This window comes from Carassius auratus, chromosome 44 (assembly GCF_003368295.1).
Source record: "Carassius auratus strain Wakin chromosome 44, ASM336829v1, whole genome shotgun sequence".
NCBI lineage: Eukaryota > Metazoa > Chordata > Actinopteri > Cypriniformes > Cyprinidae > Carassius > Carassius auratus.
The window spans coordinates 9,877,996-9,897,614 of NC_039286.1; the positions used below are offsets into that span (position 1 = coordinate 9,877,996).

General features: G+C 37.3%; 1 protein-coding gene and 1 pseudogene across 1 annotated transcript; one reads left to right on the forward strand and one right to left on the reverse strand.

The window, feature by feature from the left end:
* Nucleotides 1–725: 725 nt before the first annotated feature.
* On the forward strand, nucleotides 726–4,319 carry LOC113062434 (triosephosphate isomerase A-like; annotated as a pseudogene).
* Nucleotides 4,320–6,773: 2,454 nt separating this feature from the next.
* LOC113062435 (gamma-enolase-like) lies at nucleotides 6,774–16,571 on the reverse strand. Its single transcript, XM_026232279.1, has 12 exons — nucleotides 16,450–16,571; nucleotides 14,431–14,516; nucleotides 14,013–14,108; nucleotides 13,785–13,843; nucleotides 12,899–12,968; nucleotides 12,086–12,219; nucleotides 11,764–11,986; nucleotides 11,456–11,653; nucleotides 10,309–10,510; nucleotides 10,107–10,215; nucleotides 9,918–9,976; nucleotides 6,774–9,215 (listed from the first exon to the last, which is right to left on the reverse strand). Exons 2-12 carry the CDS (start codon nucleotides 14,513–14,515, stop codon nucleotides 9,146–9,148), a joined length of 1,305 nt encoding a protein of 434 aa, XP_026088064.1. The 5' UTR covers nucleotide 14,516; nucleotides 16,450–16,571; the 3' UTR covers nucleotides 6,774–9,145.
* Between the last annotated feature and the right edge of the window lie 3,048 nt (nucleotides 16,572–19,619).

The window sequence follows — 19,619 nt, forward strand, 5'->3', positions numbered from 1 at the left end:
AGACAAGTAATTGGAATGTTCCTATTCTCAGTGAAGTCTGTGACTCTACTTTGGCTGTGAAATGATGAAGACATAATATATATGACAAATAAAGCTGTTTCAGAACAATATCCATTGCACTGAGTAATATAGTATAAGCTACATAATATAGGCACACTGAGTACAAAAGCATTCAAAAGGGCATTAAAACAAAGTGTTAAAAATTCAATAATTAATTAATATTAAAGAGATTTGGATGGAACTGACTTATTTTCTAGGGAAAGCTATGTGCTAGTAAGTGACCTTTTTTTTAAAGAATTCTTCAAATGCCACTCACTCACCATGTGATCTCCTTTATATTAAAGATTACTTGTTCATCTGAAAATCATGCTGGATATTAAATAATGTAACTTGCTTTTTAAATGCAAAATAGAAGCAATTTCCTTAGTGATCTCATCAAATTCTTTAAAAATCCACTGAGTCATTCTATACAATTTAAACAGATTATAAGAGATCTGACTGCTCGGTATTCGTAGCGTTTAGCTCACAAAGATTAATAATAATAATAATTATTATATTTAATAAGCTTTCGCTCCATGCAGCTGATTTCCTAGCGAAAGCTGAGTACTTGCATCGCGCCGACGTGACGTTGCTCTCATGACTTGAATTATCTCATGAATATTAATTACGTCGTCGTGACGTTTCTTGACATCTTCCAATGCCAAAGCGATTCCTCATTGAATATTTATAAGCTGACCTTCTCCATAGTAAATTATCTAACGGGAGCGATTATTCTGCGGTTGGCGTGTTTGGTCCGATCGGTTTGTCTTGCAATAATGTCTTCAAGAAAATTCTTCGTCGGGGGAAACTGGAAAATGAACGGCGATAAGGAGAGTTTGGGCGAGCTCATAATGACCTTGAATACAGCCAGTCTCAACGATGAAACAGGTCCATGGCGTTCATTTGAAGTTATGTTGTTTAGTCGAAATGACATTAAGCTGAAAGTATTTTAGTTTGTCAAATGAACCTATCAGTCCTGCTGTATTTTGACTATAATCGCTAGAGTTGTTTACATGCGTCAGAGAGCTTTGCTGCATGACGTCACGTGACACTTTCAATGACTGGAGGCTCGTGTTCGAACTGCTTTTACATTAAATATAAAATACAGTTGATTTTATTATATCATTCCATGTCATCACTGTAAAATATAATTTTTCATAAGAAACGCATTTTTTTTTCTTAGGCCTGGATAAAGCTTCATTATTAGGAAGCTTAATTATTAATTTAAAATTTTTAATCCTACAAACTTTATATTAGGCCTATTTGCAAAAAATGGTTTGTTCCCATTCTACCTGGGGAAAATATCTAATAGATTCAGAGTTATTGAATAATAATTAAAAAGATTAATAAGCAACACCTTTTTCAAAGACCTACTGCAGCTTCTTTATTAATTTCCATTTTTTGGTCCTACAAACTATTTGTCCTATACGCATTGAAAATGCATAAGAAAATTTTTCACCAAATAATTTTCTATAGAAGCCCATTTCAATCACGAGATAAAAAAAAAAAAAAAAAAAAAAAAAGAATTGCAAGATATAAACTGATTTGTCAGTTGTTAACTTGGAATTCAGAGAATTGCTTCCATAATTTGTTCCCATTCTACCTGGAGAAAAACATCTAACAAAAGAATTCAGAGGTAGTAAACAACAGTAATAAATATTTCTCACAAAAACTGTGAAAGGAGGGTGAGTAAATGATGACAGGTATTTCGTTTTGGGGTGAACTATTAATTTAAAAGTGCTCAGTCTGGCTTTCATAATCATATATCATGACAGCAGTGGTTTTGTCTTCATTGTTTAGAGGTGGTGTGTGGAGCGCCATCCATTTATCTTGATTATGTCAGGTCTGAGCTGGACCAGAGGATCGGTGTGGCCGCCCAGAATTGCTATAAGGTACCCAAAGGAGCCTTCACCGGGGAGATCAGGTATATGTGCTCATTGGTATCTCTTATAGTTTTTATGAACAACCATTTATCACCATCAAAACTCTAAAACCCTATTCCTGTTCTCTGCTTTAGCCCAGCGATGATTAAAGACTGCTGTGTCGAGTGGGTCATTCTGGGCCATTCTGAGAGGCGTCACGTGTTTGGCGAGAGCAATGAGGTGTTTTAATTGGAGTACAAGCCCTTTTATGTCTTTGCTTTTCTGTGTGATGAAATCCAGGCCTCGTGTTGATGCATATCTTGTGCTATTCAGCTCTGTTTCACTCTGATTGGCTGTAATGTGCTTTGCAGCTGATTGGCCAGAAAGTGGCCCATTGCCTAGAGAACGATTTGGGTGTGATCGCCTGCATTGGGGAGAAACTAGGAGAGAGAAGCTGGAACCACTGAGGACGTGGTGTTTGAACAGACTAATGTCATTGCAGGTCAAAACACAAATCTGAAGTGACTTTAACATTGCATGATTTTAGGACCCTTTTCATGCATAGGAAAATGGCATGATGAATTTCTATATTTTATAGACAATGTTAAGGATTGGACTCGTGTGGTTATGGCATATGAACCAGTGTGGGCCATTGGCACTGGCAAAACCGCCACTCCTGATCAGGTTAATCTGTGTTCATACTATCCATCAATCATATGGTTGTCATGTTTGATTGCTTGCATTGCATATGTGCACTAAAGCATGGATAATAATTTACATTGTACTGTAGTTTAAAGTGATTCTGTTTATGATCATGTACTTAATTTGGTGTTGCAACTGCTGCACTCTTAAAAAACAAAGGTTCTTTATTTGCATCAACAACCGTTCCATGAAGATAGATATATATATATATTTCAATGGAAGCTTTCCATTCCATTCTTTATATAAACATTTCTTTGTATAAGTGTTCAGAGTCTGTCATTTGTGTGCTGCAGGCTCAGGAGGTGCATGAGAAGCTGAGAGGATGGCTGAGAGCGAATGTGTCGGATGCAGTAGCCGACTCTGTGCGCATCATCTATGGAGGTGAGTCTGCAGTGTTCAGAACATCCTGTCTTCCATTCTGAGTGACCTTAAAGATGTAGCGTAGGGAATGTTCTGTCATCTATTCAGCTCATGTCATTGCACCTCCCTGAAACCTTCTTCTATCTGTGGAACACAAAAGATGTTGAGCAGAATGACTGTGCTGTCAACGTTTCATGCAATTTAATGAGAGCAAATAATAATGCACTAAACTGCCTTCATATTTAATGTTATGCATCTGGCAGATGCTTTTATCCAAAAGCAACTTAGACTGCATTTGAAGGATACTTTTTTTCTTTTAATTGCATGCATTCCCTGTGAATCAAACCCATGACCTTCTCGTTGCTAGCGTCATGCTCTACTTTTTATCCGACTGGAATTGTTGTGTAAACTCTTATTTTACACAATTTTACTTAAAAGTCTTCTCAAAAATTAGTATTTGCTCTCAGTTCGTTTCTTGGAGAAGTGCAGCATTATGTCACTTGCTCACCAATGAATCCTCTGCAGTGAATGGGTGCCGTCAGAATGAGAGTCCAAACAGCTGATAAAAACATCACAATAATTGTGTTATCCACACCACTCCAGTCCATCAATTAATGTCTTGTCAAGCAAAAAAAGCGTGTATTTGTAATAAACAAATCCGTCAAGTGTCTGGTTAAAATACAAGTTAATATCGCTTTATAACATGTAATTAAATTAAACTTATCTTTATTGACTAAATGCTGATCCTTTTTACTTAACAGCAAAAAAATGATGCTTTGTTGGTTTTCTCTCAACAATTATGTTCTTCTCTCCTCGTGTCACAGGCTCTGTTACTGGGGGAAACTGCAAAGAGCTTGCGGCCCAGCCTGACATTGATGGCTTCCTGGTTGGAGGTGCTTCCCTTAAGCCTGAGTTTGTTGACATCATAAATGCCCGCGCATAGAGATGCTCAGCTATTTTGATGGTCCAAAACCACTGCGGTGTTCAATCAGTGTATACCTGCTTCTTGTTTTCATTCCAGCAGGTCTGAAAGTGCTTTTGCTCACCTGCATGTTAAATGTTCGTGATGGGTTATAGGACTGGAATATTAATATCAACTCGCTTTCTACTTAAAGTAATAGAAGAGAGCTTGGGCATGTTAGTTTGTTATTTGCTGCTGCACTCAAATAAACTGCTGTGTTGTCTATGCACTTCCAGAGCACACTACTTGAAATCTAACATACTGTATTCTCCACATTGATTAACTGAAAAGACCAGCATTGAATGCTTAACTGAGTTTGTAGTGACTTAATGAGCACTTTATCCTCTGTAGAAATGACTACCTCTGTAGAAAATTAAAAAGATGTTTGTCCTGTCTTTCTCAGTGTTATCTCTTGGTCTAATTTTTAATCACTGAAGTAAATGCTGTGCATACTGAAACTAAGGACTAGATGACTACATGGTTTTCATCTTTTTTGCATGATTTTCACATTTGTACAATTAATTAACATTTTGTATATCATTAAGATTAATCAAGGTTGCATTTATTTGAAAAAAAATGCAGTAAAAACGGTAATATTGTGAAATATTATTACAATTTAAAATACCTATTTGAATATATTTGAATATATTAGTGTAATTTATTCCTGTGACAGAAATGTGTATTTTTAGCATCATTACTCCAGTCTTCAGCGTCACATTATCCTTCAGAAATCATTCTGATATACTGATTTGTTGCTCAAGAAACGTTTCTTGGACATTTACATTATTATCAATGAAAACCATTTTGATGCTTAATATTTTTGAGGAAACTGATACATTTATTCAGGATTCTCTACCAAAAGAACAGAGATTATTCGAAATAAATGCATGTCTTAACTGACACTTGATCCATTTAAAGCTGCGGTAGGTAACTTTTGACGCTCTAGAGGTTAAAGGGGGGGTGAAATGTTATTTCATGCAAACTGAGTTTTTTACACTGTTAAAGAGTTGGATTCCCATGCTAAACATGGACAAAGTTTCAAAAATTAATTTGTACGTTTGAATGAGTATTTTTGTTCCCAAAATACTCCTTCCGGTTTGTCACAAGTTTTGGAAAGTTTTTCTGATGCGCAGACTCAAACGAAGCTTGACGACGTCAGCAACCTGTCTGACAGATGTAAATCTTCTAGTAGCTGTGCGTGCAAACTGCCATCGTTAATCTTGCAGAGACGGCGAGCTTGAGCGGGGAGTTCTTTGTCGTGAGTGAGCAGGAGTAAGTATTCTGATTAATTATTTTGTATAGTATTTTAAAATGTAACGCCAGTACGCCATATTAAGTTAATTGCCTGCGAGCTTCTCCTCCTGTCTGTACGGTAATGCGACAGAGAGAAGAGTGGTTATGACGCAATCGTTAGCCTATTTTTTACAAAAACTGTTTCTACAGGGCCATAATGTAACATAGAAGGTAATGGAGTCCTTTATACATTGTCGTGTATCTTAAGAAATAAATAATGGACAAACTGAGTCTTTAAACGCCTCAGATGTAAAGTTATTCGCTGTCAAAGTGACGCCAAAATGAATGGGAGTCAATGGGAATGCTAACGCAAGTGAAGTTCTGCTAAAAGATGGCAGCCCCCACCCGACTTCAACTTCCGGTCGAGTTCCTTGACCCTTGAGTATGGCTCTGTGTGACGTTAGATGGAGCGGAATTTCCTTATATGGGTAAGGGCACTTCTGCCGGAAGAGCGCACGCTCCCATACAGCGAGGCTGAGCACACACATGTCACTGATCAGAGCGATTCACTGATCAGAGCGAGAGCGTCGTGAAATGTCACAAAAGAAGTGTGTTTTTGGTTGCCAGGGCAAGACAACCCTGCACAGATTACCAAAAAGAAAACAGCAGCATTAAGGGACCAGTGGATGGAGTTTATTTTTACAGAGCATCAACGGAGTTGTGCAAGTGTTTTTGTTTGTTCCCTGCATTTCTAAAATGCTTGTTTTACAAAAAAAGCCCAGTTTGACGACGGATTTGCGTATCGTTTATTTCTTAAGGATGATGCAATCCCAACGAAAAAGGGTCACGATCGTGTGTTGGAACCGCAGGCGGTGAGTAAAACTGCTTCAAATATCTCTGCCTCCTTGTTAGTGCGTCCCCTCCCATGCCAGAGACCCGGTCTCAAGCCCCGCTCGGAGCGAGTCGTTGCTGCTGCTCCTCGTTCAGTTTCATTCTCGGGATCTGATTCTGGATCATAAATGAACAGCTGAATCTGACTGTAAGCCATGGTTTGTTTTGGATGATGGTTTTTCCCTCAGGGTAATGTCACAGCTTCCACATGCTCTCAACGCAAAAGCCTACTGGCGCTCGTGATTCTTTAGCTCCGCCCACATGTCACGCCTCCAACCGGTCGTGTTTTTCCGGGAAAAATCGGTAAAGACTATCTTTCTCTTATGAATATAATAAAACTAAAGACTTTTTGGAGTTATGAAGGATGCAGTACTACTCTATAGGTACTCAAGATTAACAGGATATTGAGTGAAAGTTTCTGCAAATGGCAATAGGACCACTGGGAGGAACAGAGGAGCTTGATTTTTAAAAATATATTTTTACAAAAGTTACCTACTGCAGCTTTATGGCGTCCTCAATGAATAAAAGTAGTACTTTTTTCTTTTCTTTTTTTTTTTTTAATTGAGCGGACTTCAGTGACTGGAGTTTTTCCATTTTAAAAACCCATTAAAACACTTATCCTGTGTTATAATGTTTTATAATTGAGTGCCTAAATGGTAAAAAGCCATTTAAATGTCCTCCCCTGATTTTAACGACGAGAAGAAAACACTCTTAGAGACTCAAGGTTGACGAAAGTAATGACAGCTTTAATATTCTATTACACAAGTCTTTAACAGGCTTGTCAGTGATTTCTTTATTTTCTCTCCATCTTGCTTTCATTTCCTTCTTGCACCACAATAATTTCACAAAATGATGAAAAGATAAGTCATCAGGGAGGAAAAAGATTTCAGGGACAGGGGAACAAGCCAAGTCATAACCACAAGAAGGGAAAGGGAGAGAGGAGACGGATGAAATGAGAAGAAAGGTAGAAACAGACTACAAGTCCATGGAGGCAGAGAATAAGGAGTCGTGTGCGTTGAGGGTGAGACTTTGCTACACAACTGTGAGTGAGTGAGTGTTTGTCTCTGTTCATGTAAGCATGTCTGTCGGTCGAGTTCTTGAATTAGATCTGTCATTATAATTGTTATGTCTCTCTTTCACTACTGGATTTATGTCATCGGTCTTAAAGGAGAAGTGAAGAGTGTCATTCCTACTGCCATCTCTTATATATTTGGACAAAGGTAGCCCCGCCCCAAACACACGCCATTAGTTTAGCCAGAAACGTGCCAAGATCAACATATTCTACCTACACATGGCTCACTTACAGATTAAAGGGTTAGTTCACTTAAAAATTAAAATTAGGCTGTGTTTTACTCACCCATGAGGCATCCTATGTGTATTTGACTTTTTCTATCAGACGAATCGAGTCAGATTTATATTAAAATTGTCTTTGATCTTTCAAGCTGTTTCATTGCAGCCAGCGGGTGTTGCATTGCTTCAGTCCAAAAGATGTGAAATAAAAAGAGCCCATCCATCCAGGGGGTGAACAGAGGTCTCCTGTAGTGACTCTATGCTCCATGTAGAGATCTGATGCTCCCTGATCTGCTTCTGTTTACAACAGTGAGCGCAAGCTAGAATAAAGTTTTTATAATGTTTTGAATATGGATATTTTTGGTACAAAAATGCATCAAGTCGCTACAGGAGACCTCTATTCAACACCCGGAGCCATGTGAGACACTTTTTTTCATGGAAGGGTGCTTTTTATTTCACGTCTAAAGATCAAAGATCAAAGACAACTTTTAAAAATAACTCCACCTGGATTTGTCTGGGAGAAGAAAGTCATAAACACCTAGGATGCCTCGGGGGTGAGTAAAACAAAGTCTTATTTTCATTTTTGGGTGAACTAACCCTTAAAAAAACTTCCACTTCCTCTTCAGGACGGAGATTTTAATTAAGAGTCATTGCATGAGGAAATCAGTCAGATGTTTTAAGATTTGGCGGCTCTTTAATGTAATTACTCTTATTAACAGAAGTGATATGTGAACTTTACGTTCAGTCCTTTAGATTTCATTCTCTTTATTTTTATGTATTATATTTTTTTGCCGTGTTGATCTATGTTGGGAACCATCAGACAACAATATCATGACATAATCACACGAGGACATATTTTTAGACCTTCCAAATAATTTACAAAGATATATGTTAACTTATGGCTAAATCTGGTGTTGTTTTAAACAACGAAGCATCTTTATGGAAATAAATATACTCTCCACACATTATTTTGAATGTTTAATTGACTAAAATGAGTAAAACTCTTTTCTTTTTCTTTTTAAATCAGAGGTTAGAGCACCCTATTTTCATATTTGATTTGATTTAATAACAGTTTTTTTTCAAAAGGCTCTTTTTTCTTCAGCATGCTTTTGGGTCAGAGACAGACACAAAAAAACAGCATCTGAGAAAGAGAGTATTGTTTGATAAAAAGCATCTAATGCCCTTGGCATCAACTTTCATAAACTGTTTTTTAGAGTAAATACTGGACCCTGAATTTTTCACTGTCAATGTCGCTCATATTAGCGTGACTTTCCCGTTGAAAATCCCACTGCTGCATAAATATTCAGGAAACTATCTATTTTTGCCTACTTCTCATGCAATGAACCATAAACATGACATTTGATTTCTTTAGTGTGGCAAGTCAACCTACACGGTGTTTTATATTTCACATACATTTCACATCTAAACTGAAGCTTAATTATAATTTTGATTAAAATAAATCTCTACTTTTATTCCAGTCTTTGCCTTGTTAAATCCAAGGTCCGTTTCCTGTATCATACGCATGCATGTCCACCCTGTGCACATGTTTTGCCCGTCAAGTAATTCAGTATCACTCGTGCATAATGTTAATCGCTCCAGGATCTGCTGTGCATAAGTTTTGGTCTATCAAAGCCTGTCCGTATTCAGTTTAAATATATATTTGGAGTGTCTGAGTAAGTCATCTTTTGTATATCAGTGCAAATAGTGCTGTTTTTATGCATTTTGAATGATTTTAGGGGCAGTCAGTCGGTTCAGTGCAGTACATGTCAGTTGTTTTTTGAGTGATTTCAGTGTGGTGCTGTCATTATCACAGAGCGCTAGGGTTTCTGAAATTGTGCCCGGCGAATCGAGCCTGATCGCCCAATTCTTCTTCAATCCTGTGAGGCAGAAAAAAAGAGACAGATTGGCAGAGATGGACATGGATTAATTATACAGGAACAGGAGGTGACAGAGAAACAGCTAGAAGACTGTAATCAACAATGTTAATCAGAGTAATTATTGGTTTCTTGTGTAGCCAAAGCTATTTTTAAGACTGAGACAAACATTCTTACATTTTACTAAAGAAAATGTCCTTCATTCAATGGAAGTCTATGGGATTTACTTCAACGTTTTTATTTTTTATCATCCAATTTTTTAGAGAATGAAAAAGCAAACAAGTTGTGCAAGATGCGCAACACTGTTAGATACTTAAGTATGAACAATTATAAATTAATTAATCAATTAAGACAATTGTGGCTTTAGCATTGTTACTGTATTGACTTAAAACTAAACTAAAATTAAATCTATTGCAAAAAATAAATATATTTTATATACTTATTGTTAAATGAAATAAAGTGAAATAGTAAAAGTAGTAAATAAAAAAACAAAAACTGAAATAAAAATAATAATAAAACATAAAAACCCAAAAAAAGAGGACAAAACATAACAAAATTACTAAAACTAAAAAAAAAAATTAAATTGAACATTTTACACTGGGCTTTACAAATCTGAGTTGCAAGCAAAACCTAACACTTAACATATTATTAACAGCGAATTGAATAAAAATTGCTCAAAAATAGTAAGATCAAGTCCTCTATTACCTCATAAGTTGGTTGTATTTTGCGAGACGCTCAGATCTGCACGGAGCTCCTGTCTTTATCTGAAAAATAAGTGAGAGAAATAAATAAAGTTTGTTCATTTAATCAAACGTACCACATTTACAGATATATATATATATATATATATATATATATATATATATATATATATATATATATAATATTTGGTACCTGTCCAGTGCAGAGTCCCACCACTAGATCCGCAATGAAAGTGTCTTCTGTCTCTCCTGAGCGATGGCTGACCATCACACCCCATCCGTTGGCTTGAGCGAGCTTACATCTGAGGGACACACAGTTCAAAAGGAGAAGATTAGAAGCTGCCGAACACTGGTACTGAACATGATTTACAGATGGACGGTTTACGGTTACTCACGCCTGGATGGCCTCTGTGACGGTGCCGATCTGGTTGACCTTCAGGAGCAGACAGTTGCATGCGCGGTCTTCCGCAGCTTTCTCTATCCTCTTTGGGTTTGTCACAGTCAGGTCGTCGCCCACGATCTGGATCCCCATGACTCCTGTCATGTTAGTCCAAGCGGCCCAGTCGTCCTGATCAAATGGGTCCTCAATGGACACCACTGGCAATTAAGATGGGAACAATAGAGTAATCATTACTTTTATATAGCAAGGATGCATTCAACTGATCAAAAGTGACAGTAAAGACACTTGTAAGGTTACACAAGATTTCTTTTTCAAATAAATCCTGTTCCCTAACCCTATTCATAAAAATATCCCTATAAGCAGCACAGCTGTTTTCAACATTGATAATAGTAAGAAATATTTTTTGAGCATGAAATCAGTATATTAGAAGGATTTGTGAAGGATCATGTGACACTGAAGACTGGAGGAATGATGCTGAGAATTCAGCTTTGTATCACAGGAATAAATTACACTGTAACATATTCAAAAAGAAAGCAGTTATTTTAAATATAAAATTTCACAATATTACTTTTTTTTACTGTATTTTCGATCAGTTTTGGGGAACATGAGAGACTTTTTTCAACTGAATTTGAGAAGAGTTTCCAAGATACTTTCCTTTAAATAAACTTCAAAGTGACTTTATTAACATTTTTTGAACCTGGACCACAAAATTGTTCAAAATTGATATTTATACCTCATCTGAAAGCTGAATAAATAAGCTTTTCTATTGATGGATGGTTTATTAGGATCTGACAATATCTGGCCGAGTTACAACTATTTGAAAAAATGCAAAAAAAAATCTAAATACTGAGAAAATCACCTTTGAAGTTGTGCTAATGAATTCTTAGCAATGCATATTACTAATCAAGAAAGTTTTGATATATTTACGGTAGGAAATGTACAAAATATCTTCATGGAACATGATCTTTACTAAATATCCTAATGATTTTCGGCATAAAAGAAAAATTGATAATTTTGACCCAAACAATGTTTTTTTGGCTATTGCTACAAATTGACCCCTGCGACTAAAGACTGGTTTTGTGCTCCAGGGTCACATTTAAACTTTGACATTTCCTTTCTATCTTGTTTTATTCCCAGTTTACCTGGATAATCGTTGACAAACGTCTGGTAGATCTCTACGAGCTCATCGCTGGTGATGTGTCTGTCTGGGTTTGGAGGGGACTTGAAGTCAAGGTCGTACTTCCCGTCACGGTAGAACTCAGAGGCGGCTACATCCATGCCGATCACCACTTTATCTGTGAACCCGGCCTTGTCTATAGCCGTCTTTATCAACTCAAGTGCTGTGGAGGCATGATGGAGAGGCCAACAGAGCATAGTAATGGATAAATTCATTATGATGAAATTGGATCACACACTCAGACAATAAGGCGATAAAGCTTAAGCAACACACCTTCACTGTTCTCCAGGATGTTTGGAGCGAATCCTCCCTCGTCTCCCACGTTGGTGGCATCTTGGCCGTACTTCTCCTTGATGACACCCTTTAGAGTCTGGTAGAGTTCGGCTCCGACACGCAGGGCGTCACGGAATGACTCCGCCCCCACAGGAAGCACCATGAACTCCTGCATGGCAAGCTTGTTTCCAGCATGGGAGCCTCCATTGATGACATTAAAGGCCTGACGGATGGATAGAGAAGAAGTGCTTAGTTAGTCTAAGAGAAAATACCTACAGATGTGAATTATGAAGTCGTGCAATTGAGTAATGAAGTTTCGTACAGGAACTGGCAGCACTAGTTCTGTGTTTCCTGCCAGATCAGCAATATGACGATACAGAGGGACGCCTTTTTCTGCCGCACCGGCCTTGCAGATGGCCAGAGACACTCCCAGGATGGCATTAGCACCAAACTGAGCTGTGGACATGATCAACACATACACAGCAATTATTGTTTTTTTGTCAGTGTCAATTATATGCTAGTTTAAATGCATAAGAGAAACTAACTCATATACAGTAAGTAAACATTGAAACAGTATTGGAACAAGAGATGAATAACATTTTTATTTTAATCTACACTGCCATTCAAAATACTTTTTTTTTTAAAGGATGCATTAAATGAATAAAAAGTGACAATAAAAAATTGTCCCTTACAAATCTTTTAGCATCCTGAATCATATGTGGACTTTTATGTGGACTAATGGATAATGTATAATATTATTAAGCCTTCCCAAAACACAACATTCTTTAATCATTTAAATTTGGCACGTTGCAATTGCTAACAAGCAATGGCATCGCTGACATCAAATCTAGCACAATTTTTTTCAATAAACACGTTATAATTTGAATATAGCAAATGAGACAACTTCATATTTTAGGCTGTTTTTGTGTCCATCTAGGTCATTATTTACGTTTATCATTCAGAAAAGAGCAGAGCTGAACATGCTGCTTAACATCTCCTTTTGTGTTCCACACAATAAAGAACATCATGCAGGTTTGGAACAACGTGAGGGTGAGTACACGATCACAGAAATTCTGACTTGGTTTAACTATGCTTTAAAAATATGATGATTTTCTCATGTAAGTATATAACTCACATTTGTTCTCTGTGCCGTCCATTTCAATCATCATGTTGTCCAGTTTCTCCTGTTCCACCACACTGATCTCCTAAAGTTCACATCATGAAGATAAAACTCTCCAGGTTAATAAAATACAGTGCGAGACTGATGCTGTTGTCTATCATTAGCCCTGCTGCTGTTAACCTTGTTCATGTTAAATCATCATCAAATAACTAATAAAACTGGCAATATTTTTGGTTTTAGCTTTTGCACTGCAGACATGGGATCATTTGTAACTTAAAAGAGACATAAAAAAACGAAAGAATGGAATGTGCAGATCAGAATGAAAATCAAGACCTGGATAATAGGAGATTTTGTGTCTCTGCCTTTGGTAGATTGGTAGCAGTGGGACCTGTTTTAAAATCTCCTGTTATTAGTATACGATTATTAAAAAAAATGAAAAGAAAAAATTATTAAGAAAGTGTTGGGGGGTGGGATCTGATTCTGATCCCATCTGATCGGAATCTGATCTGTAAAACAAATAACAAATAATTAAATGAACAACTGCTTAGAAGTGAACTGTAAAAAAATTAAAAGTGGTAAAAAAAACTCCTGAAGAAACTAACTGCATGGAATAAAGAAAAAAAACATATGAGGCTGTAAAATAATGTAAATCATAGTAAAAATGCATTAAATCACAAACTTTGTTGTAGTCAGCTGTGCCCCTATTTAAACCACGTATAAGCTGCAAAATATTTGATGATTTAAATTTTTTTTTTCTTTTAATCTCATGTACTGCATTTATGGCTTATATCTCCACTGAATTCAGATTTTGTTCTAGAAAATATGCTTGTTGAATACTGATTGTTTGGTTATTATTTATAAAAAGGATGCTCATAAAACAAAACCTTTCTCTTTCACTTACAGATGCGATGAGGGCTGGACCGAGAGTGTCATTAATGTGACCAACAGCCTTCAGTACACCTTAAAGCACAAGAAAAGCAGACAATAAAGGTCAAAGTGAAGATAAAATAAACAAAACTATCACAGAAGGCTTCAAAAGGATGATCTATTTCATTTTAATTGATCTAATGTTTTATATAATGATGGTTAATAGTGCCAGTATTACAATGGACCATCTGTGATCCCTAACCTTTGCCCTTGTAACGGCTCTTGTCTCCATCTCGGAGTTCCAGAGCCTCATAGATGCCTGTCGACGCTCCGCTGGGCACCGCAGCCCTGAACAGACCTTAAAAACACACCGACACTTCAAATCTGTCATGCATTTACATAATTGCATCCATATCATACTGATAGATCTGAGTTGAGAATTTCATTTTCATACATTTCATATATTTGTCTCTTAAAGTGGCTTGCATTTGTTGGTATAACAAACTTATTTATTTCATTATTGATTGTATTTTGCACTTTTACACATGCTTTCAATAAATACGTTTTAAAGAAATATGCCTTTTTTTTTCATTTACATTGTACACAAAAGATATCCCTCTGCTTTAAAATCTAGGATGGCATTCTGCTCAGCCCTTGTTGTAGAGAGACTATTGATTCACCTTTATCAGTCCTCAGGTCCACTTCCACTGTAGGGTTTCCCCGAGAGTCCAGGATTTCCCTGGCGACGATGCTCACAATGGACATCCTTAAACACAGAGAGAAAACAAGAGACAGGGAATGAGCTAAACCACTGCTGACTCTAATTGAACATGATGTTTAGAAACGATGTGTCCATAACATCCTTTGGTTGACCTTGCATGAGGGAGATAAACAGCTAAAAGTGAGCGAGTCCTCCAGCATGTCAGTACGAACACTGTTTTGTTCTACCTCTCTTTTTTTTTTTTGAGTAAAAAATCAGTTTCGAGTTTGGTGCATAAAGAGCTGAGTATTGCTGCTATCAAAATGCAGCTATGTTTGGCTTTCTATGTACAAAATGCATTAGTGTAACATGAAATGCTGTTTCGTTTCACTTAGTTCACATAGTTAATCAGGTTTACACTTGGCGCCGCATAGAGTTGATAAAAAGGTGTGTCGGACCTCCAATCTTGATGTTTTTCTGAAGGAATGCAGGTTTTGTTTACCAATCCAATGCTTTATCAAACACTCGACATCACACAGCCATTTGCAACCTATTTTACTTCTATAATGTGTTCAGTTTTGAAATAATACAAAGGGAAAACAAAATTAGGGCGGGATTGGATCATGACATGTCCTGTACAAGAATGTGAGCTAAATCAATACCGAAATAGCTATTCGGTTATCAGTTATAGGGTAAAAGGAGGATCATTTATTGAGCTCTTACTCAAGTTTGATTAAAGATTAACATTTGGAATAATGTGCTCTGATGAATCATTCAGAACAAGACCAGGAACTTGCATTAAGTAGCCTCAATAGCATCCATTTTGACTTAACCCTCAATGTCTATACAAACACATCAGGAATGCCAATCAATCGGATGGCTTTGAAAATGGAACAGTTTTTCTGGAACATTCAGTTCCAATGATACAGCTCGAGCAACGAAAGTGAGATGCCACGCTGGCAGCCAATGAAAACCCAGAACATGCAAATTGCATTTAAAGTATGCCACAAGACACGGGCGCACGTGTCACCTTGCTAATGGACTACACCGACCCCCAGCATTTAAACCGGAGGAGGAGGAGGAGAAAGAGGGACTTTATTTGTAGTGTCAACACTGGCATGTATGCCCACAGGTGCCACGGGTCCGAGCATCACACGATCGTGCATCTTAATCCGGCCGCTGCTAATTTGCGCGTGCCAGTGAGGTACTGCAGCAACCGCGCTGTCAGCAGATATACAGAGGGGAGGGGGGCGATCTGCGGAGGGTGGGGTGGATAGCGCAGAAAGTGGCGTGATGGGGCAAGAACAAGATAAATAATTTAACATCCCCTTGGCGAAAAGAAGAGCTTTCTGGAGCATCGAAGCGAGTAATGTTATTGGCGCGGACGGCAATGAGAACTGGCGATGGCTAGTTCACGAGCGATCCGTTCTTTTTGCGCGCGTCACGTGACAAGTACGACTCGGAACTCGCAAGGTGAACTAATCGTTTGTTTCTTCATCAATTACAGCATTAATGACTATTTAATAATTAAAAATGCGTGAAAATAACATTTTAAGTAAACTCCGCTAAAATTAACAAAGTGGCTAATAAATATGATGATAAAATAAATAAAATTACCGATATTCCAACGAGAACAGATTGGACACATAGAGATAACACGCGTAACGTTATATACAGTTGAAACAGTAACGCACACATAGTGCGGGATCCATCTGGCCGACCCTTTGCCAGCGGGGCACCAGAAATGACCGCCACCCAAATTCGCATTTCTTGCACCCCAAACATAAGGAGTGAGTCCGCAAAGGCGTGCTCTACAAGCAGATGTCTTGATATCATAATTAATAATTGCTTCTAAAGCAATGCAACATTCTCAATATCAAGCACACAAAGAGAATAACATGTTAACCTTTAAGACAAACCATCGTCATGACCGCGCAACAGATGCATTAATGATGCAAAGGTGCAAGAGGAAGAATAAAGGCTTTGGTGCGATGATTACCTGCTGTCAGTGCGCGTAGCCTTGCGTTAGGCGAGTCTGGAGGTGTCGAGCTGCGGAAGAGAGAGGCAAAACAGAGAGAGGGTGGGTGGAGAGCAGAATGAGAGCAAGATGAGAGGAGAAACAGAAGGGGGAGGGGATGAAAAGATGAGTCAGAGAAAGATGCTGAGAATTAGAGAGGAGAGGAGGAGAGAAAGAGGAGGATGAGTAGGTCAAGGCGACAGAAAAGCGAGAAGAGGTGGGGAGACGACAAACACAGGGTGCTGCAATGTTCCTCTGACTGCTGGTAAAAATAGATGGAGGAACTGGGTGTACAGAAGCATGGCTAAAATCCTCCAGTGTTGGTAGGGAATGCAAAGCTTATGATGAATATTAAAATAATGCTCAAGTAAAACAACAACTTTAAGTTACACAGATGGTCTTAATAATAAAATATATTTTTATTATACATTTTCTTAATATATGTTCCTTATTTTATTGTATGCTTTTATGAGTGCACGATTTTCTTAAAGGGGTGGTTGATTGCGATTTCACTTTTTTACCGTTAATTGGTTTGTAATGATGCTGTTCGAGCAAAAACAGTATCTGCAAAGTTGCAGCGCTGAAAGTTCAATGCAAACGGAGATATTATCTTTTAAAATTCTGGCAGTTAAATGCATACAAAAACGGCTGGTAAAGGACTACAATGAGCTTCTTCCCGTGTCCGAAGTCAAAAACCCAAATTAATCCCCACAGAAAAGCATATATCGTTTCATATCTTTTATGGACCCTGACACTGTTATTTATCTTGGTAGTATATGGGACAGTCTCAAGCCTCCAGGTTTTCATCCAAAATACCTTAAATTGTTTTTCGAAGACAAACGGAGCTTTTACGGGTTTGGAACAACATGGGGGTTGGGGATAAATGACAAAATGTTCATTTTGGGGTGGAGTAACCCTTTAAATCAGAATGAAACTGTATATTAAACAGTGTTAATTTCGTTGACTAAATATTTTCGTCATTATTTTCGTCACGAATATATTTTTGCGGACGAAAACGAAACGAAAACTAAAAAAGAAGGCACTGATGGAGACTAAAACTATGACTAAATTGATTGACATTATCGTCAACGAATAAGGACGAGACGAAAATAGACTGTGACGAAAATCAAATCAGCAGACGGGAGAGATGCGAGGAATCAACAAAAGAATCGGCAAAATGGAACAGGCGAGACTGCATGAGAGAAGAGAACCAATCTGAGCCTGACTTATTGAGACGTGAAGCGAAGGTTTTCAGTTTTTAAATGAGCTCCCGGGAAGTCGGCATTCGAAGAGGTGATGTCTAAAAGAGCGACAAAATGTCCACAGCTCACTTCACGTTTGACGACGAACAAAACAAAACGAAGTGTAAAGCACGCGGAGCGCTCATTCGTGGCAACACAACCAATTTGAAAAGACATTTACAGACGAGCCACCCGGACATTTTCTCAAATGTAATTTCACAACGATGTTCTTTTGTTTATTGAGCTAAGCAAAATTGGAATAGTGCAGTGCGTAGATGTTGTAGCATTAAATATTACGAACTGAAAAGTACTGTAAAATAGCCCCTATCAAGTTAGATGCGAGCACAATACTAATACGTAATATCATGATAAATACATTTGATTAATACTAATGTTTAGTATATTTTATAATGTTCTACTTGTTGACAATATCACAAATATTTCTATATTGTGAAACGTGAATGTTCACATCCTATCATTATACAACTAATCTAGCAATATTGTAGTATTTAAAACATACAATATTGCTAGATAAATGAATACCTTATAAAATCTTGTTACTTTTTTTATCCACCCAACTTATTAAATATTTACTTTAAATCTATGCACTTATTGTTCAGCTCAGCTGTAAGCTTTAAGGTCCTGTACCTAACTTTATTTTTCTTTTATTGATGGTCAATTGGCAGCTAGTTATTGTTTACATTATCATGACAGTGTTTGTTGCTGCATAAAAGCTTTTGAATTGAAATAAAGACACAGTTGTGTTGAAATAAAGTTGAATTTGTGTTTTATATATTTTGGTTAAGTTTGTTTCCTATACCAGCTGTAAAAAATTGTCTAGTAAATCTGTTATTGATTTTAGTCTTATTTTAGTCGACTAAAATACCAAGCAATTTTGGTCGACTAAAATAAAACTAAAATTAAAACAAATCAGATGACTAAAACTTGACTAAAACTAAAAAGAAATATAGCTGCAAGCAGCAATAACGGGGCCAAGCACTACAGAAGCAAGCTTCAGACGAACGGCAGGAATGAGTAATTTAGACAGTTTTAAGATTATTTTAGGCAAAATGGCTTGAAAACAATCAACACAACAACTAGTAATAGGATTTATTCGCTTATCACGTGTAACCAATAGGTGGTGCTGTTACCAAATTAGTTTGGAACGGTCAGTGTGAGGTGTCGATGACACATACAAAGTTTGGTGCAAATATGTCAAAGCTTTGCAGAGATACAGCCTCAAATGCATTTTGGCACCATTCAAGCAGATTTGTTGATGCGCTAAATGAGAACCGTTTCGTATGTCGACACGAAATCCATAACTTTTTGCCAGCATTTTCTGAAGATGAGCCACGTCAAATTTGGTGAAAATCTGACAAACGGTCTAGGAGGAGTTCGAAAAAGTAGGTTTTCAACATTAATCAAAATGGCGGACAGGAAGTTCAGCCAAATAAGGAAAACTTTGTATCTATGTTCTCGACTTGACCCAAGGAATCTACAAAGACCAGCGTCATGTCAATAGCCAGATTTATTCAAAAGTTATTAGCCTTTACGTAAATTGAGTTATAACTTTTGACCACTAGGTGGCGCTGTTTCAAAATATTTTGAATACCTTCAGGGGATGGTGTTGTTGGCACATTCTGAGTTTCGTAATATTACACCAATGCATTTGTTTAGTATAGCATTTTATTTCACAAAACTGTATTGAAGTCAATGAGAATTTCATGTTTTGTTCTATTATAGCGCCACCAAGAGGCTCAGTCCCACCATTTTTTTTATGTGTGCTCAGAGTGAGCCCATACATATGTGTGTCAATTTTGGTGAAAATATCTCAATTCACTTCAGAGTTATAGACATTTATATGAAAAAGCACGTAAAAAATGACTGACTCTTGACTTTGATTGAATATTA